The 22490-nt window shown below is 42.0% G+C and overlaps 1 protein-coding gene across 1 annotated transcript in view; it reads right to left on the bottom strand.

The window, feature by feature from the left end:
* Nucleotides 1–22490, bottom strand: part of THSD4 (thrombospondin type 1 domain containing 4) — a 588944-nt gene that overhangs the window by 80196 nt on the left and 486258 nt on the right. The window contains exon 8 of the mRNA XM_081227432.1: nucleotides 3990–4194. Coding sequence (XP_081083558.1) covers nucleotides 3990–4194 — 205 coding nt within the window. The remainder of the gene's footprint in view (nucleotides 1–3989; nucleotides 4195–22490) is intronic.

Below are 22490 nucleotides of genomic sequence, written 5' to 3'. Positions count from 1 at the left end.
GGTCTTTTTGATGATAACCATTTTGACAGGTGTGAGGTGATAACTCATTGTGGTTTTGATTTGCATTTCTCTGATGATTAGTAATGTTGAGTATCTTTTCATGTGTCTTTTGGCCATCTCTATGTCTTCTCCATGACATTTTTCACAGAACTAGAACAAATCCTCCTAAAATTTATGTAGAACCACAAAAGACCAAGAATAGCCAAACCAATCTTGAGGAAAAAAAAAAAAAAGCTGGAGGCATCACACTCTTTGACTTCAGATTATACTATAAAACTACAGTCATCAAAACAGTATGGTACTGGCACAAGAACAGACACATAGATAAATGGAACAGAAAAGAGAGCAGAGAAATAAACCCATACACTTATGGTCAATTAATCTATGACAAAGGAGACAAGAATATACAATGGGAAAAAGATAGTCTCTTCAATAAATGGTGCTGGAAAAACTGGGCAGCTATGTAAAAGAATGAAACTAGAACATTTTCTCACCATATACAAAAGTAAAGTCAAAATGGATTAAAGACCTAAATGTAGGACCTAAATGTTTCCTAGAAGAAAACATAGGCAGAACACTCTTTGACACAAATTGTAGCAATATATTTTTGAATCTGTCTCCTAAGGCAAAGGAAAAAAAAAGCAAAAATAAACAAATGGGACCTAATTAAACTTAAAAGTTTTTGCACAGGAAAGGAAACCATCAACAAAACAAAATGACAACCTATTGAATGGGAGAAAATATTTGCAAATGCTATGACCAATAAGGGGTTAATATCCAAAATATATAAATAGCTCATACAACTCAATATCAGAAAAACCAAACAACCCAATTAAAAATAGGCAAAAGGCCTGAACAGATATTTTTCCAAAGTTTTTGATTTTTAAATTTCAATTTTCACATACTAACTCAATAATTGCATCTTTAGTAAATAACTCCAGATCTTTTTTGAACCAAGCAAAGTAAAGAATGTCCATTTTTAAAAGTCAGAAGACCATGCATGTGAAAACACTTGGAGACTAAAGTACTATACGTGTAGCATGACTATTATTATTAACTAAGCGAATAGCCTAGAATAAGTCATTTAAATATTGTGGGTTTTAAAAAAACCTTTAAAAATGAGGTGATTAAACCACCTTCTCCAGCACTAATAATATAAGTCCTTCTGTTTTCATAGAAATCTACTTTCTATCTCTATCAAGTTTGGAGAGTCAGTCATTTTAACAATTCCAAGTATTTCACAAGGCAAATTTGATTTTTATTACTAATAACCCACAGGCCATTCAGGAAAACAATAGGGCAACTGAAAAAACTTGTTAAAGGTGTGCATTTTTTAAAAGCAATTATACACATTTGAACTATCCATTTCCTCTACATTGTGTATTATGCAGAACAAATGTACACAGACAGCCAAATCAGTTTTGTGCATCAAGTCAAATTTTTGTACAAAACACAGTTTACATAGCCAGAAATCACAAGGTAAGAAAACCAAAACTTTTATCATGACCTGGAAGATTGTGGAGAACCCTATTACATACCTCTTTGAAAAATGTTTCAAGAAAAGAAAAAAAAGAAAGAAAAATGTTTCAATGTTTGAAAATGTATAATGTGAAATACAGTCATTGGAAAGTTCAAAAATAGCTTGATAGACCTGTGCTCTAATAGCTTACACATAATCTCAAACAATTGCATGCAGTTTAACTTTGAACATATATAGACTTCCCAGAACAGGAAATTTCATAGGATTAAGTGGAATAGGGGAAGAGAACACCTGTGATGAGAAAAAGACCGTCCCATCCACCGTGAGCTTTAAAAGAATGAATTTTATGGTAGGCGAATTAAATCTCAATAATAGAAGGAAAGAAGGAAAAAAAAAAGAGCCTCTGGGTGATGCTACATCCCAAGTGATGCTTAAGTGCCCTAAACAGGAGGCCCTGTTCATCACCTCTGGAAACTCCTTTCACCCTCGCCTGTTCTTCTATCTCTACTCTCCCCACTCTGGCCACATGGCATCACGTCATACTGCCATGGACTCTGGATTTCTCATGCACCCCACTGGTCACTGGGCATAAGAAGTTGAACATGATTTTCTGAATCACTCTTCCATTGATTCTGGGTACTCCCATTCTCCTCTGCCTCCTCTGCATCTTTTTTAGGGAATTTCAGGGAATTAGGGAATTTGTATTCCATGAAGCTTTGAAATACTGACAAGCTCTCTGAGACAAAAGAAAGAGACTGAACATTTGTCAACTGCTAGTAAGTGCCAGGGGCTCGGTGGGGTCCTGGATATCTGTTATCCTATGGATTCTCATGAATACTTATAAGGTCCAGATTCTTAGTCCCATATTCTAGATGAAAACACTGAGGCTCTGAGAGCAGTTTCCACTCAGACATCTGGTGGGTAATCACCCAGATTATCTATTTTACCTTCGGAAGGCACAGCTTAAAAGCCACTTACTGAATAGAACTAATTCGAGCCAGGGAAATTACTAAAAACTACGCAAAGCTCACAAAAAGTGGCATTGTTTGCTGGTGCATTTGAACACAATCACACTTAAAGCAATCCCTCAAAGAACATTTTCCATTCTAGGAACAGGATGTCTATGAAGATTTGCTCTTTTAATAGTACAAAAGGAAGGAAGCGAAAAGACTTTTTTTTATGCAAATAAAAATAACACACAAACAACTCGGGGGAAACTAGCCTTATTGCCACTTTGGTGGCTCCTGGGTTTTCCAGAGCAAATGTAATAGCTTTCCACTTTAATTGGGTTTGTTTCAGAGTCCCATCTGCCATCCGTTCCTCCTCTCACCAATAAAACCAAGTGAAGCTAATTTTGGATGCATTTGCCCAGACAAAGATGGCAGAGCTTCAGAATCTAGAGTTCTTGGGTTATCTTCTGGGATGATCCTGGTACTCGAATTTATAAAATTAATGATCTCTCAGTTGCTGCAACCATTGACTGCTGCATGGCCAATGGTGTACCAGAACTGCTCATGGGTGTTATGTCTTGGTAGACTACCACGCTTGGAGATAGACTGCCTGGCTTTGAATCCCAGCTCCACCTCTTCCTTGCTGTGTGGCCTTGTCAAGTTACATAATCGCCCTGTGCCTGTCTCCTTATGTATGAAATGGTGAGGGGAATAGCTCCCATCTCCTAGGGTTGTTGGGAGGGTTCAATGATTTAATACCTGTACAGCACCAAGAATAGTGCCTAGTATACAGTCTGTGCTATTTAAATTTCTGTTAAATAAATGATCAAAAAAATAAACATGTATATTGCTGTTCATTAAATGTTTTTAAGAAATTGCTTTCCTTATGCTATTTGTTAACTGGTTTGTCCATGTTTACATGAATTAGAACTGCTAAAAGTTAACTTGCAGGACCTGATTTGCTTTGCATAAAATCAGCCAGAAACAGAGAAGGAAGAATCAACAAAGATCTCCTTTTGTGGGAAAATGGGTTAAAAATGGTCTCCCAATATTGATGATATTGCCCAAAATGATCGCTGACGGGTTCTGCAGCTGTTCCAAAGACACACACATACTGTTGCCCCAGGCTGATGAAGCAGAAAGAAGAGAAAAATGGCTTTTGCTTTAGACCTCCGCAGAGTGAGAGTCCGGACAGGATCATCAACTGCCCCTGTCCCCCTTAAATTCCAACAGAAAAAAGACTGGTAGATCTCTTGCCATTTCAAAGAGCCTCCCCTATTTCAGAGAAACATTTAGGCCATTTCTGATTTCATAGCCTTGTTTCTCTTGGAAGGAAGAAAGACTGGTTTAAATATGTAGATATTAAACATTTCCTTGCAAGAAGGACTTTTTTACTTTCTCCATATCATTTCAAGGGGAGGCCAGGTAGTGCTTTGGCATTCCCCAGTGGCACCTTCTACAGGTCCAAGGACCTCTGGACACTGCCGTGTCACAGTCGTGGAAGGAATAAATCATCTTGTAGGGACAGCTGGTTTCCTCTGGAAAAAGATCAAGCTTACCCAAATAGTTGTTGCTCTTGTACATCTCGGTGATGTTGATTTTTGTGGCTCCTTGAGGAATCTCAACAACTCGGTGGTAGCCCAGGCTGGTGAGGGCATGCTTAAACACACCCGACACAACCTGACAGCCCGTGTTATCGCCTCCGCACACCCCGCATTTGTCCACGACTTTGTCGGAGCCTAGGTAGTCATCACAGCCAATGCTCTGCAAAGAGGTGGAAAACAAGAGACTCTTGTAGCATATGTCAGGAGCATCCCAGGGAGGAAGGGGAGAGGGGACGACTGAAGATCCGTTGGTGGGTCTCAACCTGAACTTCCTCCTGTCCCCATCCAGATCCTGTAGATAAGCAAGTTCATTCTTCCCTTCGCTCAACAGATCTCCACTGAGCACCTACTCTGGGCAAGGAACTTCTTTCCTAGGTTAGGTGTGAAATGTACGTTCTAGGGGCGAGGTGGAAGCCACATCAGTAAACAAGTAAGTAAAACAAGCACACTTGGTAATCAGGAGAAAAATAACACAGAGAAAATACATAAGGAGGGTGTGGGGACTGGACATTTATTAAACAGGTTGGACAGTGAAGTTGTCCTGAAAATTCATCCCCCTGTTGGAAGTTTTTTGGGACATAAAACTGGGGTTTGTCTTCAAGTCTTCTGTCCTAAATGACAGATGATACAAACACTTAGCCAAGTACCCCCAACAGTAGTGTTCTCAGGCCCTGTTCCTTAGGAAATTAAATCAAATTTGTTGAGATCTGGGTCCCCACTGGTCACTGTGACTCTGAAAAGCTGAGCAGTTGGGACTTTTGCTTGGCTCGTCTAAAGCATTTTTCCCAGGGCAGAAGGGTACAGGGAAGCAAGGACCAGAAACATCAGCAAACTGGATGATATGCATCTAAATAACGGGATACACCAGAGTTTAAAGGAGCTCTGACCTTCCTGCGTTTCCTCCCCAATGAATCTTCTCATTATTCATCCCAAGATCTTTTTGCTTTATCTTCCCCCTCCCTATTCATGTGTTTCTTAGGCAATTTAACCTCAGGACCGAATGGAATGGTCTTCACAGAATCCTTTTCCACGTCTGTAGCTGAGTCCATAGGACTCACATTCGTGTATCCTGAATTTAAAGTTGGGACATATGGTCTGAACAGAGAAGATTCTGTCCCACTTCTGTTGGCAGATAGAAGTGAGCTGATTATAGTTCGGACAATGAAATATCGGGATGACAGGATTATTTCACTGGGTTACGGGGATAGGAAATGATACTTGAAATCAGTTTTACAACTTGAGACACACGTCTGCTGAATCAGAGGTTTGTGTTGGTTCTGGAATGGTAAGAGCAATCGTCAGACCCCACCTCAGGGGCAAAGTGTTCAGCAAACCATTCGAAGTTCACTTTTGATTGTGTTAAACAATCCTGGGTCTGTTCACGTGGGTCCTACAGGCCAAATCCTACAGGCAGAGTCAGATCAAAAGGTGTTCATTCTTTCCCCTCCCACTTCATGTTTTTTTTTTTTAATTTATTTATTTATTTATTTATTTATTTATTTATTTATTTATTTATTTTTTAAATTAGTTTCTGCTTTATAACAAAGTGAATCAGTCATACATATACATCTGTTCCCACATCCCTTCCCTCTTGCATCTCCCTCCCTCCCACCGTCCCCATCCCACCCCTCCAGGCGGTCACAAAGCACCGAGCTGATCTCCCTGTGCTCTGCGGCTGCTTCCCACTATCTATCTACCTTACGTTTGGTAGTGTATATATGTCCATGCCTCTCTTTCGCTTTGTCACAGCTTACCCTTCCCCCTCCCTATATCCTCAATCCCACTTCATGTTTGACTGACATCTTTCTGCAGGCACTGTACATCTGCATTATTATTTCCATATTCCTGAGTGCACATGAGTCCATCAACAATAACTGGTCTCTCTTCACAAATAGCTTCTCTGTAAAACATTATTTCTGACAATAACAGAACATCATCTCAACATGTTCCTCCACATCCAATTAGCCTTTCAAAGTGCCATGTTTGCTATGAATTTCTCCTCCCTCAAATATTTCTTGCCCTTGCCCTTGCCCTGTGCACGTTTTAGCAGAAAAATAAGGAAAACGCTTTCTGTGCATGGTTTCTAGCCCGCACCCCTGCTCCGGGTTCTCCTTTGCTTTGAAACAAACAAACAAAAAGGCCACCCTCAGCAGCAGTTTGGGAAAGTAGATCCCACGTGGCTAAAGAAAGATTCTAACTGAATGGAGATGCTTCTGATTCTCACTGAAAGGGAAGATGAACAGAAAAGCTGGCAGCACTGACACACTGGCCTGTCTAGCAAAATCTTAACTTCTTCCCTCCCCCGCTGCATGATCCATTCTTGCTACCCCGGGCCTCAACTTAACCCAGATGGAGCTTATTCCCTTGGGGCACTCCAGGTAAAGGCAACAATGTGTACCGAGGCACAGAAGTAGGAAAGAACACTGAGGAAGTAGGAGAGCATGCTCATAGCCAGACATGGTTGAAGTCTAGGTTTGCTGCTAAGGATGAAAGGGGGCTGGAGAATTTAGCTGAATCCGTTAAGGATCTTGTTTGCCAGGGTGAAGAATCGGAATTTTATTCTATCATATCAACAACCAGTGAAGAAGGTGGGGGCCATCCTCAGATTTGTTTTTCAGGTAATAACTTTAGCTGCAGTGAGGAGTGGGTCTTAGAGAGGGGAGAGCAGGCAGTCCAGTGAGTCTTTCTCTTGTCAATGGGGTGTATGGGGTGACCTACTAGAGAATGGACTTGAGGATATGGGGAGGGGGAAAGGTAAGCTGTGACAAAGCGAGAGAGAGGCATGGACATATATACACTACCAAACGTAAGGTAGATAGCTAGTGGGAAGCAGCTGCATAGCACAGGGAGATCAGCTTGGTGCTTTGTGACCGCCTGGAGGGGTGGGATAGGGAAGGTGGGAGGGAGGGAGACGCAAGAGGGAAGAGATATGGGAACATATGTATATGTATAACTGATTCACTTTGTTATAAAGCAGAAACTAACACACCATTGTAAAGCAATTATACTCCAATAAAGATGTAAAAAAAAAAAAAAAAAAAAAAAGAACCTCCAAAGACAGGGACTGACTTTGCATGAATCCTCAGCCCGCAGCCCAGTTAGTATGGGATGATCACAAGGGAATTACACAGACATGGACTGCTTCAGACAACCACACACGCAGACAAAACACCATTTTATCTTGGAAGTAGACACTATATTAAAATGCTCTGCACATTCCAATGGATCCCACACCAGATTTCCTGCACTCAGGATGAATCTAGACAATGGGGAGGGAGGGCTGCAGCAGTTTTTCCTGGTAGATGTCTAAGAGCCTGGAGGTTGGCTTCAATGATGCATGTGGCTGCACAAGTGATGCCAAGAACTGAAGGTAACATCCTGCCTCCTCAAAGCCCATCTCTGTGGAGTCTGAGCACCCAGGGTTCACTCCTTAAGAGAGAAGTCAGAACGAAGAGTGTGTGAACCTTCCTTGAGGGGTGACAAGAGGCTAACAGAGCACCCTTCTAGTGTTCTAGTGCCTAGCCAGGGTCTTCGAGAGGCTCAGTTGCTATGGAGTTACTAAATGTCCCACATGCAGTTCGCAAAGCAGGAGGGATAACCCCATAACGCGAACTGGGCAGATGACGTGCTTTCAAGGCCTTTATTTTTAGCACTGAGGGCACAGGTAAGTTACATATCTGACAACTGTCCCTTCTCTTGCATGGGGCTATTATGAAGATCAGATGATATAATGAGGGAAAATCTGGACTTGGAGTCCAGGCAGGGCATGGCTAAGGAAGTGACCTTTGGGCTAGAATCTGAAGCACAAGAAGGATCAACCATGGCAAGATCCAAACATGTAAATACACATTTTATCACTACTGTTGTTGAGTGACTGCACTGGGCGAAATCTGGGAAATCCCAGGCTGACTCTGACATGGGTCCTGATTATGGGAATTTGAATCTAAGTGGGGCGATTAGACACACATGCAGAAAATCACTTGCTATTAGGCAACGAGGAGTCCCTGCATTCCCTATGTCATGCTGGGCCAGATCAATTCTCTTTTAGAAAGCTGATAATTGACAATGGGGTGCATAAGTCTGGAGAATGTGGCAAGATCCCAGTCTGAACTAGGGGAATGATGATGGCATGAAGAGGACTTGAAAGATGCTTAGGAAGCAAAATGGACAGGCCTTTGTGAGGTAGAAGGGAACTCAAATCATCGTCTTCCTCCTCCCCCGCCTCAGCATCATCAAACCTAACATTTACAGTCTTTGTCATATTCCAGGTCCTCTGAATATGTAGTTTTCTCATTTAATCTTAAAAGCGATCTGTGCTATTGCTGAAAAACTAGGAAACTAAGACTTAAGAGAGAGGTTAGGTAACTGGCTCAAGGCTATGCTGCTGATAAGAGGTGGGGCTGGATTTGAACACAAATCCCATGCTTGTAACCATTATGCAAAAACTGCCCCCCTCCAAAGGATCAGAGGTCACACTGAGGGTTCTAGCTTTGTCGAAGGAGTGGATGGTGGCTGTGACCTAGGTGCAGAAGAGCAAGTTCAAGGCACTGTGACTATAGTGACTGTGAGAGCTTGGTCCAGAAGTGACTCTGGCATTCTCCTTTTCCAGCATTATGAAGCACCAAGCACATTTTGTATCTCTCTCACGTTGACTGTTTTACCATTATACACACAGTAAGTGAATAAATATTTTAGCTCATCTTCCCATCACGTTACTGTCACATAACTTTCTTACTGTTGTAACTTTTAATTTTGAGATAGTTTAAGACTCACAAGAAGTTACAAAAACAGTACAGAACATTTCAGTGACCCATCACCCAGGCTCCTCCAATGACAGTATCTCACATTAGCACAGCATGTTGTCAAAACCATGCATATCATGGACGTCAGTATAACATATTAACTCAAGGACAAACCTTATTTGGATTTTGTCATTTTTTACCTGCACTTTTTCTTGGTGTATAGGTCTACACAATTTTATCACATATATAGATTCATGTGCTTTGTTGCTTTCTTTAATGCAGCTGGTATTCTCCTCTAAAACATGGAGGTATAAGTTGATAAGTGGAGTTGACGTGATTTAGCAGGAAAAGCAGTTCGGCATGAGGGAAAGAATGTTGCACTGGGAATCAGGAAACCTGGAGCATAGTCCTGGCTCAGTCCCTGGCTTATGTGTGATGCTGGGTGGCTTGCTTCTCTCTGGGCTTGGTGCTGAAAACATTTCCACCACCATCCAGATCTTTCAGGGGACAGTGCTCAGAAATGAATCTGACCTGAATTCTGGTTTGCATATCAGAAGTCTGGTCAATTGGTCTCTGATGGAGTTGACTTAATAGTGCTGGTCTGTGTCTCTAAACTCTTTCAGAGGCACCACCAAAGTGCCATCAGTGGGTCCTTAAGGTGGCACTGCTGGACCTGGGTCACGTGCTGGCTCTGCCACTTAGGAGTGCTGCATCTTTGGACCTGTCAATCAGCCATTCTGAGCCTCAGTTGATCTGTGGCTGGGGCGGTACCTCATAGCACTATTGGGAGCATCAGATGAGGTAAACACGGAAGGCATTTAGCAGGATGCTGGATAGGGTGGCTTCTCAGGCAACTCTGGGTTTATCATTGTCTTCATAGACTTGGTTTCAGCTGGAATCTATCCATTTTAAAGTAAATCCCACCCTTATATAAGTGTTCAGACTCACTCTTATTTCTATAGCACTTTCTATTACTTCTCAGTTGCAGATATTCTCTTCTTCATTTGGAGAAATTCAGAAAAGTGTGAAAGGCTAAGAAAAGGCCAAGTTCTCCATAAAGGTAAGACAGCTGACATGGCTCCTTTGCACCCTGACTGCTCCAATAGCATTGAGTGAAAAAGGACAGAACAAACATCTGGTCCCTGGCCCCCGATCTATATTTCATCTCTCTCTCTTTTTTTTTCGCTCACCATGTACTGTCGTTCAAAAGAGATATTTCTTGTTGTTACAAAGGCAATTGGACAACTATCATATATTCTTATACTCTTCCAGTGATTTTTGCAACATGTTGTAGGAAAATTTTATATGTTGTAAGCCATCACAGGAGAAATTGCTCAAGAATTGCCTCCAATTGTATGCCAAAATTAACCTAAATGAAATTTCCTGTGGGAAATGAGCAAGCTGGACGACATATTTGGTGGTGAAGTTCACAGGGAGGAGACCTCTGTACATCGTGGCAGGGTAGGCTGGTGCCAGGCGTGCAGATAGTGGAGCTTCTGACTCCCTAATGGGAAGCAGATGTTTCTGTGTGTGCTCAGTAAACACATCAGATAGGGTAAACTCAACTGGTTGGCTTGATGACACTGACAGGTAAAACAACGTGCCTTAATAACCATGCTTTCCCAACAGTGTGGGAGAACATTATTATTAAAATGATCAGTCGCTAACACCAATTTACTTACATTTATGGTGAGCTAATTCGTGGAAATACATATGGATGCCAAAACTTTTATTCATGACACCCTGTTGAAAGAAATCTTTTGCCTATGATAAATATCTCCCTCTTATTACGGTCAGGAATGTAGATCAATACCACCTTCCTGGAAAGCTATTTAGCTATATATACTGTCTGACCCAGGAATCCTTCTAGGAATTTACACTAAGGAAATTATAAGAAATGAGGCCAACAATTTCTCTATGAAGGAGCTCATCACAGTATTATTATTAATGGAAAAATGGAAACATCCTAAATGTCCAACATAGGGAAATAGTTAAACAATATACAGAAATCCTCTGGGAAACACTGGAGGGGTCTTTTTCCAGTTGTTTTTCTCATGAAAATCTTCTAGCACTTGTGCCAGCACGATTGACCCTCAATATAGTTTGGTAAATGTTTCCTGAGGAGCCTGTACTATGTGCCAGTACGGTGTTAGGCAGGGGAGACATGAAGGTAAAACCAACACGGTTCCTACTTATGGTCTAAATCAGGGGTCAGCAAACTACTGCCCACAGGCCATATCTGGCCCATCACCTGTTTTTATAAATAAAGATTTATTGGAACACAAACATGTCCATTACTTACAGTTTACTTACTGTCCAGAGCTGCTTTTGTGTTATAACAGCAGAGTTGAGTAGTTGCAACAGAGACAGTATGGCCCACAAAGCCTAAAATACTTATGATTTGGTGATTTACAGAAAAAAAAAAAAAAAGCCAACCCCTGGTTTAAATCAAAAGGCAGACACTAGCAGCCGCATAGCACAGGGAGATCAGCTCAGTGCTTTGTGACCACCTAGAGGGGTGGGATAGGGAGGGTGGGAGGGAGGGAGACGCAAGAGGGAAGAGATATGGGAACATATGTATATGTATAATTGATTCACTTTGTTATAAAGCAGAAACGAACACACCATCGTAAAGCAATTATACTCCAATAAAGATGTAAAAAAAAAAAAAAAAGGCAGACACGATGCCATCTTTCAATATGGCATGTATATGTTCAGAGGGAGGCATGCAGAGCCCTGCACAGACAAGGCCGAGGCTCAGGTTGAAGGCTCCAGTCTGCCCCTGACTGGCCCTCATCCCGCTGCCCACTTGATTCGTCCCAATGTGTCTCAACTATAATACGGAAGGCAAAGAGTTACCTTCTACCTCAGTCGTTTTCTTCTTTTCCTTAAGCAGAAAGCACATACTTTTCAAACAAAACCTCATGAAGAAACAGAGAGAACTCCAATACGTAAAATGAGAAAAGCAGAACTGTTCTGGTTGAAGAGGGGCTGGCAGGGTTTGGAAGCCCACGTCTCACCTTCCTGCTGGCTCTTCTTCCTCACGGCCATGGTTTCTCAACTGCGGCTCTAGTGCCAATTTGGCCTAGATAGTTCTTGGTTGTGGGGATTGTCTTCTGCATTGTAGGATGGTTAGCAGCACCCCTGGCTTCTACCCACTGGATGCCAGTAGCAACCCTCCTCCTCAGTATGACAAACAGAAATGTCTACAGACATTGCCAAATGTCCCTTTGGGAAAAAAACCACCCCTGGTTGAGAAGCACTGCTCTAGTTTATTCCACAGCTCACGGAACACCTAGGAGCACAGATCTCCTGGAAAAAAGCTTTAAAACAATGGCAATTTCCTAGAAGTGCAAAAACAGTCATCTGTAAGTGTCAGAAGCTAATGAGCACAGAATACTTAATTATCCAGTTTTAAAAAACACTTCCCCACTGTTATCAGGCTAGCCAGTAGCCTTCTAGAGCTCTTGAATCTTGCCTTTTGGCTGAACTTCAACATGAGCAGGGTTATGTACTGGGAAGAGCACAGTGCCTGGCATATGGTAGGTGCATAGTAAGTGCTGAATGAAGTAGCAGCTGGTTGAGGAATCAAGAGATCAAAATTATAGGAACCAACTTGCTTCTTGAACTGGATCATCTCTAAGTCTCTTCTGGTGCTAAATTGTTTCTGGGGAAAAAAAAAAAGATACAGCCCTGATGTGAAGAATCCTGTCATGTCTAAAGTCAGAGGAATTTGCTTCATGTAGACAAAATTAAATTGGAAACAGGAATCAATGGGAAACAAACTGACAATGTCATTCATTTGGAGGGAAGAAATGGTCCATGAGATAAAAGGTATTTTGGCTTCCTTAAAGAAGGTAATTGTAAACTGGCAATCTGGTTTTAATCAAGCTTATGGCTGTCCCTTTTCAGTACCTCATCTTATTTCATTAGAGAATAGCACCTTATCAAGTGACTCCACTGGAAGAAAATGTTGGTGCTCTCCTAGGATAAAATTGGGTGAGAATCAACTACATGAGTGTTTACAGGTCTGAGGGAAGTAGTCCTGAGAGGGAAACATTTGATATGCAGTGAGAGAATTACCAGCCCTATTCCCACTAGGGTTGTCTTTCCCTGGAGAGTAGGGGTATTCCAAACTCTAAAATTTCAGTGCTTCACTTTCATGATCTTCCTCCCTGATGGACTGAAATGGCGGGGGGGCATGAATGAATTACAACAATGACAACTGCTCTATTATAAAAGTAAGGTGTCCATATTTCTGTACAGAATAGTAGAAACCTCTGGACTTCCACTTTACTTTTAAAATGTAAGGCTGACTGGTAAATTCTCTGTTTAAACAGAATTCTGTTTAAAGTATTTGATCAGATTGTATCTTCACTCTGTCGGGCCTCAGGAGGGATGGGTCTGTGAGGAGCTGTGGTCTGGGCAGCCAAGGGGTCAGGATTAGGAAGTTTCTTGCAGAAAGGAGCAGAGAGATACTTGTCTACACTCTACAGGGCAAAGTTCTGGAAGCCAGATTACTAGCAAAAAGGCAATAGCGAGTTGGGCGGATGAACTGTGCTCTAGGATGGAGGCTGCTTGCACACTGGCCCAATTTACACGGCCTCCTGGGTGCAGACAGCCGGGATCCACAGGTCCAATCAAAAGGCCCTTGGAGGACTGTGGGTGAATCCAGGGACCAGCAAAGAGGGAGGCTCATGCTTGTCCTTGACATTTCCTTGCCTCACAGCCTATCTCTAGACCTGCCTGTTTGCATTTTTCTCCACAAGATGGCACCTATAAGCCTTTGTAAAAGGGTACTCACATAAGCAACTAGTTTAGGGACATGAAACAGTGGTTAAACATTAAAAGGAATGATAGTCGAGAAACATAAGAAGGGTAGACTCAGAAATTCAGGGTGACTATATTTATTGTGCTCTTATGTGCAAGTTGCTGCCATGTTGTTAAGGTGTGATGTTCATTTCTCAAAATGTTTTTGTGGAGCATTTCAAAACGTGGGTGGGATATTCAGGCCTTTTATTTCCAGAATGTTCAAGAAAGTGCTTAAAAAGCTGTGTGAGTTAAACTTTGGGGGCTACATGGGCTTTTTCGATGTCACTGGGTGATCTCTTCAGGGATGGTTGAGAAGGCTGGCTGGGTGGGTGGGTTAGTGGGTGAGGGGTGGGAGATGAGAAGAAAAGCTGGCTACCAAAGCACGAGGGCTCGAATCCCAAGACTCTTGAGTGGGAGAAGGGCACACTGAAATGCTGTTGTCGCAAGACGCTAGGCAGACACAGGCAGTGGGTTCCAGAGATGGAAGAGACTAGAGATTGAGAAGCACACAGACAACTACATTAAGATGGGCACAGAGGGATGGTGGCCTGGACCAGAGAGATGGAATTAGAACAGAGGGCAAGGGCACACCAACGTTAGGCTAGAGGAATGACCAATAGAGTGATGAAGGATGGTCTATTGAACGTGAAGTAAGGAAGACCTGGAGGTCCGTGGCTTTGGAATCTGGAAGATTAGTAGTGTTGCCTGTTTCAGGCAGAAGCTTTCCTAGGGAAGTAGGCCTTTGATGGAGTCATCTTAGAGCGAGGGTCTGAGTGTACATCTTGATTATCACTAATTCATTAAATTTAGTCATATTAATTCTCTCTTCCTCTTTCACTGGAACTTTCCTCTAGAACACTAAACATTTTTTTAATTTTAGCTTTTTGGATAGGAATCCTTCCAAACTATATTTTTCACTCCTTTGTTTTGATTTTCGTTTTTAAAAATCAAGAATAATAAGCACTATTTGACCTTCTCTAGCCTCACTGCTACCCGAAGTGTGGTCCATGGACCAGAAGCATAGGCATCATCTGAGAGCTCGTTAGAAACCCTGGGGCCCACTGCAGGCTTAATGAATCGCAGTCTACATTTGAGTAGCGTCCTCAGGTGACTCCTGTGCTATCTGAGATTATCTGACTTTCTGGATCACTTTTTGTTTGCTCCAAGTTCTTTCTACTTTTCCCAAGTTGCCCAACCAATTCTCCCACCCGGTCAAAACAAAGACAACACAACACCATCACCCTCTAGGTTAAAAATTAAAAAGAAATAATGCCTTTGGGAAGCTTTTCTCTGTGATATTTTTTATAGGGATGGGATGGAGGCAAGACACACATTCCTAAACACAGTCTCTTGAGAATCCCAGTACTGGACAGCAGGAAGGGCTCTGGGAGACCCAGCCCCTTGCTCCAGGGATGAAGAACAAAGTCTCAGGAGGGGAAGTGATTTCTCCAGGGTGGCAGAGAGAGGACTTCCTCTCTCTAGAGACTACAGGCGAGAGACTCCTTTTCATGATACTATGATGTCCCCCTGCTCCTTCTGAGGCAGGGTTTTAATGTTCACTCACTTAAATGGTCTATGTTCTTTTCTTTCTTCTTCTTACGTCCCTGTAACCATGTGAAAAAGGTTTTGTCTACCAGCTAGAATAGCGACTCCTTTTGGAAAGCAAACTGTCTCTGTGAAAATACTTGGATAAACTGCATGGGCTGGGAGGTGGGACCCTGAGGCCTGGGGGTGAGCAAAAATCAAGGCAACAAGAGATAATGGCTAAACTGAGATATAGCTAAATAGGAGAAGAGTCTGGTTTTGCTTCCAGAGCTGGAGACAGAACAAAGGGACAGAAAAGAGAAGGAGGAGAGAAGTTATGAGATTGTGGAGGGTCAATGAGAAGCCCTGAGTGGCTGGGAGCACTGTTAACACTGACCTTGAATCTGAAGTGTGCTTGCTGTGATTTAAACCTCTCTTTGTTCTCAGACTTCCCAAGTCTTCACTGAAGACTTAACATAACATCTACGTTATGCCTATTTTCCTGCCTTTAAAATTCCTGGTTTAGGTTCCTTTAACCCCTCTGCATTTCCATAATCGGAAATAAAAATTTCTCTTCTATGTTCCCACATCTTCATAAGTTTTTCTTCTAGACACAGGGATGCCCACCTAAGAGCATCCCTAGTGTATTCCTGCAGGTGACATCATCTTTCTGAGCCTTAGTTTCCTTCCGTGTAAAGCAAGGATATTAAAATATAGTTTCTCAAATCTGTTGTGAAGATTGAAAACATGCAGATGAAGGCACCTAGTTCAGAACTGGCTTGGACTTGGGGCTGGAAAAATGTTGGCATGCTTTCCTTCTCCTTGAGGCTGCACCTGCCTCCCTTCAATGACCTGTCCCTGGGCATGGCCATGGGAATCCTTACTCTCACACCAGGCACACACATTTCTACTCTAACAGAGGAGGTTGTTCTGTTTGCACTGTCCACAGAAACCCCACTTCTATTTACACACGATTCTCAAGTGGTGTTCCAAGCCAGGGTTGTAATGGCAAACTGCTATGATCTATTTGCATTTCAATACCATTCTGGGACAATGGGGATCAAGAATTCCAGAGATTTTCTTATAACTTTGTTACCTCTCTATTTTTTTTAAAAAAGTGTGGGTTTGCTTGTTTTGTTAGTCTTTCCTGGTTTGTCTTAGAGACCAGTTATGGAAAGCCTCAGACGTTGTAAAGAGGTTATGTTCATTTCAGAAACAGAGCAAGGGAAGCTGTGGGTGGAGCTCACAGCTCAGGCATGTTGAAGCGCTGTCTTAGATGGACTGTAGGTGGAAAACAGATGCAAATAGGGATTCAAGCAACTCCCAGGGATTCAGGCAGTAGGAAGCCCCACATATATATTTGATAGCTGTCCTGGGTAGAGTACTGGCCACGTGCTAGGCACCTCACATGTTATCCTGTTTAATTATCTTGACTATCCCTACTTTATCGAAGCTCACAGAAGATAAGTAATGTGTAACACAGAGGTGGTGATGGTGGGTTTGAATGAAGGGACTTCTGGCTCTTTCTCCTTTGCTACTGGCACAGTCCCTTAGCCCAGTGGAAATCTTTCTTTACCTTAAGAACAGAGCCTGGTAGATGGCCGACCAAGGGCTACATATACCGAGGGCTAGAATGTCCAAGAAATCAAATAAGGCTAATTCCCTCTTATTGTTCTATCTCTAGGGCTGCTCTCTGGCTTTTCCCAAGACCCTTTCACGGGGTGCTACTTATGGTCTGAGGACTCCCACAAGGGCTGACTGAACTGTTTCTGCATCTCCTTCCTATAGCTTCTCTTTGTTTCTTGTTCCCCTCAAAGTCCCATGCTGTCTCTTTCCCCTCACGCAGCGCTCATTCCCCTAAGGGAGGGGACATCTACAACACCATCCTTTCTTTCATAACAAATCCATAGGTCCAAACTTATTTATTGAAATAGTAACTAGAGCTTTCTCATTTGTCTTGCTGGGAATGGAAACTGTTGGTGCACCAAGCTGGGAAATATTTATGACTCAAGGAAAAACATCATTCCACGAGAGATATCATTACCCAATCCAAGAGCTTGCTCTTTAGGGCTAGACTGACCAAGAAATCAAATCAAGATAATTCCTTCTTATTCTCTCTCCTAACCATAGGTGCGTCCAATGTGAATATTTATTTCATTAAGAAATAAAGGGGCTTCCCTGGTGGCGCAGTGGTTAAGAATCTGCTTGCCAATGCAGGGGACACAGGTTCGAGCCCTGGTCCGGGAAGATCCCACATGCCATGGAGCAACAAAGCCCATGCGCCATAACTACTGAGCCTGTGCTCTAGAGCCCGCGTGCCACAACTGCTGAAGCCCGCACGCCTAGAGCCCGTGCTCCACAACAAAAGAAGCCACCACAATGAGAAGCCCGCACACCACAACAAAGAGTAGTCCCCGCTCGCCACAACTAGAGAAAGCCTGCACACAGCAAGGAAGACCCAACACAGCCAAAAATAAATAAATAAAACTAAAAAAAAAAAAAAGACATTGTGTTGCATGCATGCTCAGAAGGAAGAAATTTGGCTGAAATATTTAAACACGAAGGCTCCTTCACGCTTCTTTTGAAGGATGTCTAAGAACAGGGTTATCTGTCAAACTCAATGTGTTCCATAACAATAATTCAGGTGGCAGCCAGATGAATAATTCTCACGCTTGCAGAAAATTTCCCTTCTTCTGCAACTTTAAACCTTCTTCTGCAACTTTAAACCAACTTTAAGGTAGGGCAATGGCAGATAGGATACCCACACATGGCCTCCAAGTGACTGCATTACCTATATGCACTTGTGTACATAAATATTTAGGACATGCAAACCAGTTGGATAAACATTGATTCTTCACCATCTTTGGTGGAACCCTGAAATTCTTAATTTTCACCAGTCCCTTCTTTAAACAGATCACATTTATGAGCTTTTCAGTCATGCCCCCCAGATGTATAAGCATAAGAAAGGCTAATGTTGTGATTTCAGGTAATCTATCCTGCATGTGGCTGTGAAATTTATCTTCCCCAAATACTGCTGTCATCATGTCAGTCCTCTGGCTCAAAAGGCTTCCTGATGTCAGTTGTCACTTAAACAAGCTGATTATTTTCTCCTAGGCATTATGCCTATATTTAAGTTCCTGATTCCAGGTGGAAAGGAGTGCCTGGGGCTACACGATCTCAAGAGTGAGCTTTACCCCAGGTGTGATAACTGAGTGAAAGTAGAAATTTTGAAAATGATCCAGCATCATTACACTTTGACAGCAAAAATACTTTGTTAAAGTGACAGTACCTATTAATTAGCAATGCTCATTATTAATTCTGCTCTAATTTGTTGGGTTGGTTTTGTGATAATAAACGGAGACAAAGTTTGTAAAAGGCATCTGACACAGGGGAGGAACTCAATACATATTATGTTTTATTTAAAGTCAAGTTAAAGATAACATAGAGGGCAAATTCAAAGAAATACAAACAAATGATATTCATTGCTAGCTTAAACAATAGCTGCCTTGGAATGTTACTTAGCTAGAGAACAGCCGGACTGCGCATACTTCAAGGAATGTGGAATGGCAGCAAATATGGAAGTAAAAAGAAAAGCATTTCTCTGGCAGAGTAAAAGAAACCCTAGTTAAAAGAGAGCCAGAGCCAAAGCAAAAAGAGTCAAAAATTCAGTTTTGACAATTGATGGACTCTCTGGACCCTATAAGAAAGGCAGGTTCTCATTATTCAAAGGAGTCCCTAGAGGTGCTGATGGATGCCAAGAAAAGCAACAGAAAGAAAGGAAACTGGTACTTGTTGAGGATCTAGTAAGGTGACAATATTTACTACCATTTTAATAGAGAAGGAAAGAGGTCACATAGCTAAGAGTCAGGCTATGAACACACAGCTATCTAGCTCAAACTCTTAGAAACAGAATGATAGGGTGGAAGCCAAACAGGCGAGGTGAATAGTGACTGAGACAGTGAACACAGTGGTGAACAGCACACACTAAGGGGGAAAAGCAGGAGCTACAAGAGAGGGAGTGAGAACAGCTCTGGAAATGGGTGAATGCAGTGCCCACAAAGGCAAGTGTCCTCTGGATGAGGACATGCAGCCTGGGGTGGACAGTGATGGAGAGAAAAATGGCTTCTGACTGCCTGCTCTTCCCTGATATAGCTCACGGGAGGGAGTCTCTTAATATTGTGTTGGGCTTCCTTTTTATACTCATGGGAAAGCTCCAATTTCTCAGAATCTTTGGGTTCTCTCTTACCATTGTCTCCATGTGTTGCCTGAAGCCCTGGCACGAAAAGTTTTCCCAACCACTTTTTCCTATTGTTAACAAAAGGATCTGATGGAGGCTTTCTCTCCAGTACAGACCCAAGGGTCTTTAAATCTTTTGGACAGCCTCTATTTCCTATTAGACTCACTCTGCCTCAAACCTCCAGAATGTTCTCTTTTGACTAGTGAGTGGAAAGGGAAGCTAAAATCATGGCATCACGAGCTTATAGACCAGGATTTCTCCAAGACCACCTTTTCTCTGAGTGTATTTGAGTCATCCTAGCAATTCTGGGGCTTCCCTTTTGAGACCTAAGGTCACCCTCTTTGAGACTGTATTCTTTATGTTTGAGGGCTACAAAGAAATCCCTGTAGATTCAATTTGCTCAGCTTGTATTTTAAGTAATGATAGGAAACAGCCTGCTCTTTTTAAGGTACAGAAACTTCTAGAGATCTTGAGCGGAGGAAGGCTATAAACCTATAACTTAATAGCTGCTTTGGTAGAACATTGATTTTGAGTTGTTAACTAAGATTTTACCCCTGAGATGAGGAGTGAACTTGAGTGCTCCAGAGTTATTGGAAGTGTCTACTTGAACACCGGAAAAATCTTTGCCTCAAATAAGTTGGGAATGGTGACATTGTTGACACAAAGCCATTCAGATGGTAACGAGCAGAATGACTTATCTGCTTCTTAGGATGGCTGGAAAACCATATCATCAGCGTAGACGAGGATGTTCATCTACCTCTCTGCTGTCGTTCAAAGTCATGGACAAATTGAACCAGGTTTTTTTTTTTTTTCTTTTTTTAATAAAAGCTAAAATGTCAGGGAACAGAACACAAACAAGGGTGGCATAGGGCATTGACCTAGCTGGCCATGAAAAGCAAATTTGAATTTCTTTGTAAATTTGGACCTTGCAGTTGCCAGTGAGTGTTAGCAAATACCCCACTATCTCTCCTTGCTGTAGAAAACCACAGTTCTCTATTTTATACAAGCATCACTAAGGTGGGTAGGAACAATAATAAAATGGATATTCATCAAAGGATGTCCTTTTCAAAAAATATAACCTTGAATTTCTTTTCCTAACGGATTTTTGTAATATAGAGAGGAACGAAATGGTCCAACCCATAGGAGGAGGAGGAGGCTTATCATAGTAAAATCAGTCTTATTACCAAGTATTCCCACTAAATAAAGAATGCTAGAATCACAGACTTAGAGCGGAAGAAACCAAAGAAGTCATCTGGTCTAACCAAGGTCACAGGAGGTAACGTAAGGGGCCAAGATCCATACTGGTGTCAGCCTAGGAACTACTGTTCCCTGCTGAGACCCTGGACAGGTCACTGGGGCTAATTAAACTGATAAAATGTGTGTGCTAGACTAAATAGGCTTTCAAGCTATTCTACGGTTCTATTTTAATGTTTTCATAATCTTTAAAACATGTTTGTAAAATATGAAGAACTTGATAAACATCCTTTTAACCACTGTATATGCCTAATTATAACACACTGGACACTGCTGTATTAACTCATTCTTATGCAGTCCTCAGGACAAACTGCTCCCATTTTTAATCAGTGAGATTGCCTGTCTACAATTTGCAATTTGTTGTCTGTCTTAATCAGGAACGCCTCAAGAACTGTAAGCTAAAATAATATTCAGAAATAAATCGGATGGTCAGGCATCTAAAATCATTTTCCATATTTTATGCGCTGAAATTTCTACTCAACAAAATAGCCATGTGCTTACTAATTGCTATTATAACAGTTAGATGCTAATTTTTTTTTTTTTTTTTTTTTTTTTTCTGCGGTATGTGGGCCTCTCACTGTTGCGGCCTCTCCCGTTGCGGAGCACAGGCTCCGGACGCGCAGGCTCAGCGGCCATGGCTCACGGGCCCAGCCGCTCCGCGGCATATGGGATCCTCCCGGACCGGGGCACGAACCCGTATCCCCTGCATCGGCAGGCGGACCCTCAACCACTGCGCCACCAGGGAGGCCCGATGCTAATGTTTTAATTAAAATTAATTAATACTAACACAACACATCGAGTTTTTAAAAATTTATTTTATGATTAGGATCTCTCATACCACTTTGTTTGGAAAAAAGAGCATTGCTGCTAAAAAGTGAAGACGATAAGATTAGATAATTTAGCACAAGCATAGCACTTTTTTTTAATAAAATGCCTTACATAAATTAACTCATTGAATTTTCCCAACACCCCAAGAGGTAGATTACATTAATTCCATTTTAGAGATGAGAAAACTGAGGCACAGGGAGGTTGAGAAAATTGTCCTAGATTAGCAGGCTATTGAGCTAGAATGTAACCTGGGCAGTCTGGTCCCAGAACATGGACTGTTAACTCCAACTCTCACTACATCTCCTGATGACCTCATGGGTGCCTGGTGACCCTAACTTTGTAAGACATTTCCCTTCTTGGCAAGAACCCTGTCTATCTGCTTGTTTGACCCTCTTCCACTGTCAGGGAGCTCCCCACCTGCTGAGGAGGCCATTCATCCCTGAAAGACTCTGACTTGTAACAAATCCTCCCTTTGGAAACCACTCTCTGTGTACCCTCCACCCTCCACCAGTGCTCCAAACTCTGATCTCTGGAGACCTTTGGACACTGGGCTGTCCCACTTCCTTTCTAATATTTTCCATTTGGTTTGACATTTTTGCCTAAAACAGTCCTTTTCCTCAACATTATCCCCTCTTTGTCAGGACTATGGGATGAGACTCTGGTGCAAGGAAAGCCCTAGATTTCCAGCTCCAAAGATGAATGATCTAGAATAACTTTACTGATGTACAGTATCAAAAATATGTTTTCAGTATTGGACCTTTTCTAGCATTCGGTTTTCCAGAGAAAACAGGGGCTTGAAAATACCCCTTTCATGAATCTTCTTTCTATGACAAAGTATTTGCCTTTTTCACTCTTCTATTAAAAAGATGACATAAGAAATTTTATACTGTGAAAAAAGATAAAATTACTATTAAATAGCAATGACACTGAGTAATAACTGGAAACTCTGTCTTTGGAATCATGCTCTCCTGGGGTTCCAATCCTGTTGGCCACTCTGGCTGTGTGACCTTAGGCAAGGTGCTTAAATTAAAAAAAAAATAGTAATTTAAGCCACAAGAG

Source organism: Mesoplodon bidens, assembly GCF_964165515.1.
Source record: "Mesoplodon bidens genome assembly, chromosome: 3".
Lineage (NCBI taxonomy): Eukaryota > Metazoa > Chordata > Mammalia > Artiodactyla > Ziphiidae > Mesoplodon > Mesoplodon bidens.
The sequence above is the reverse complement of the archived record's forward strand: the minus strand, read 5'-3'. Positions and strand labels throughout refer to the sequence as shown.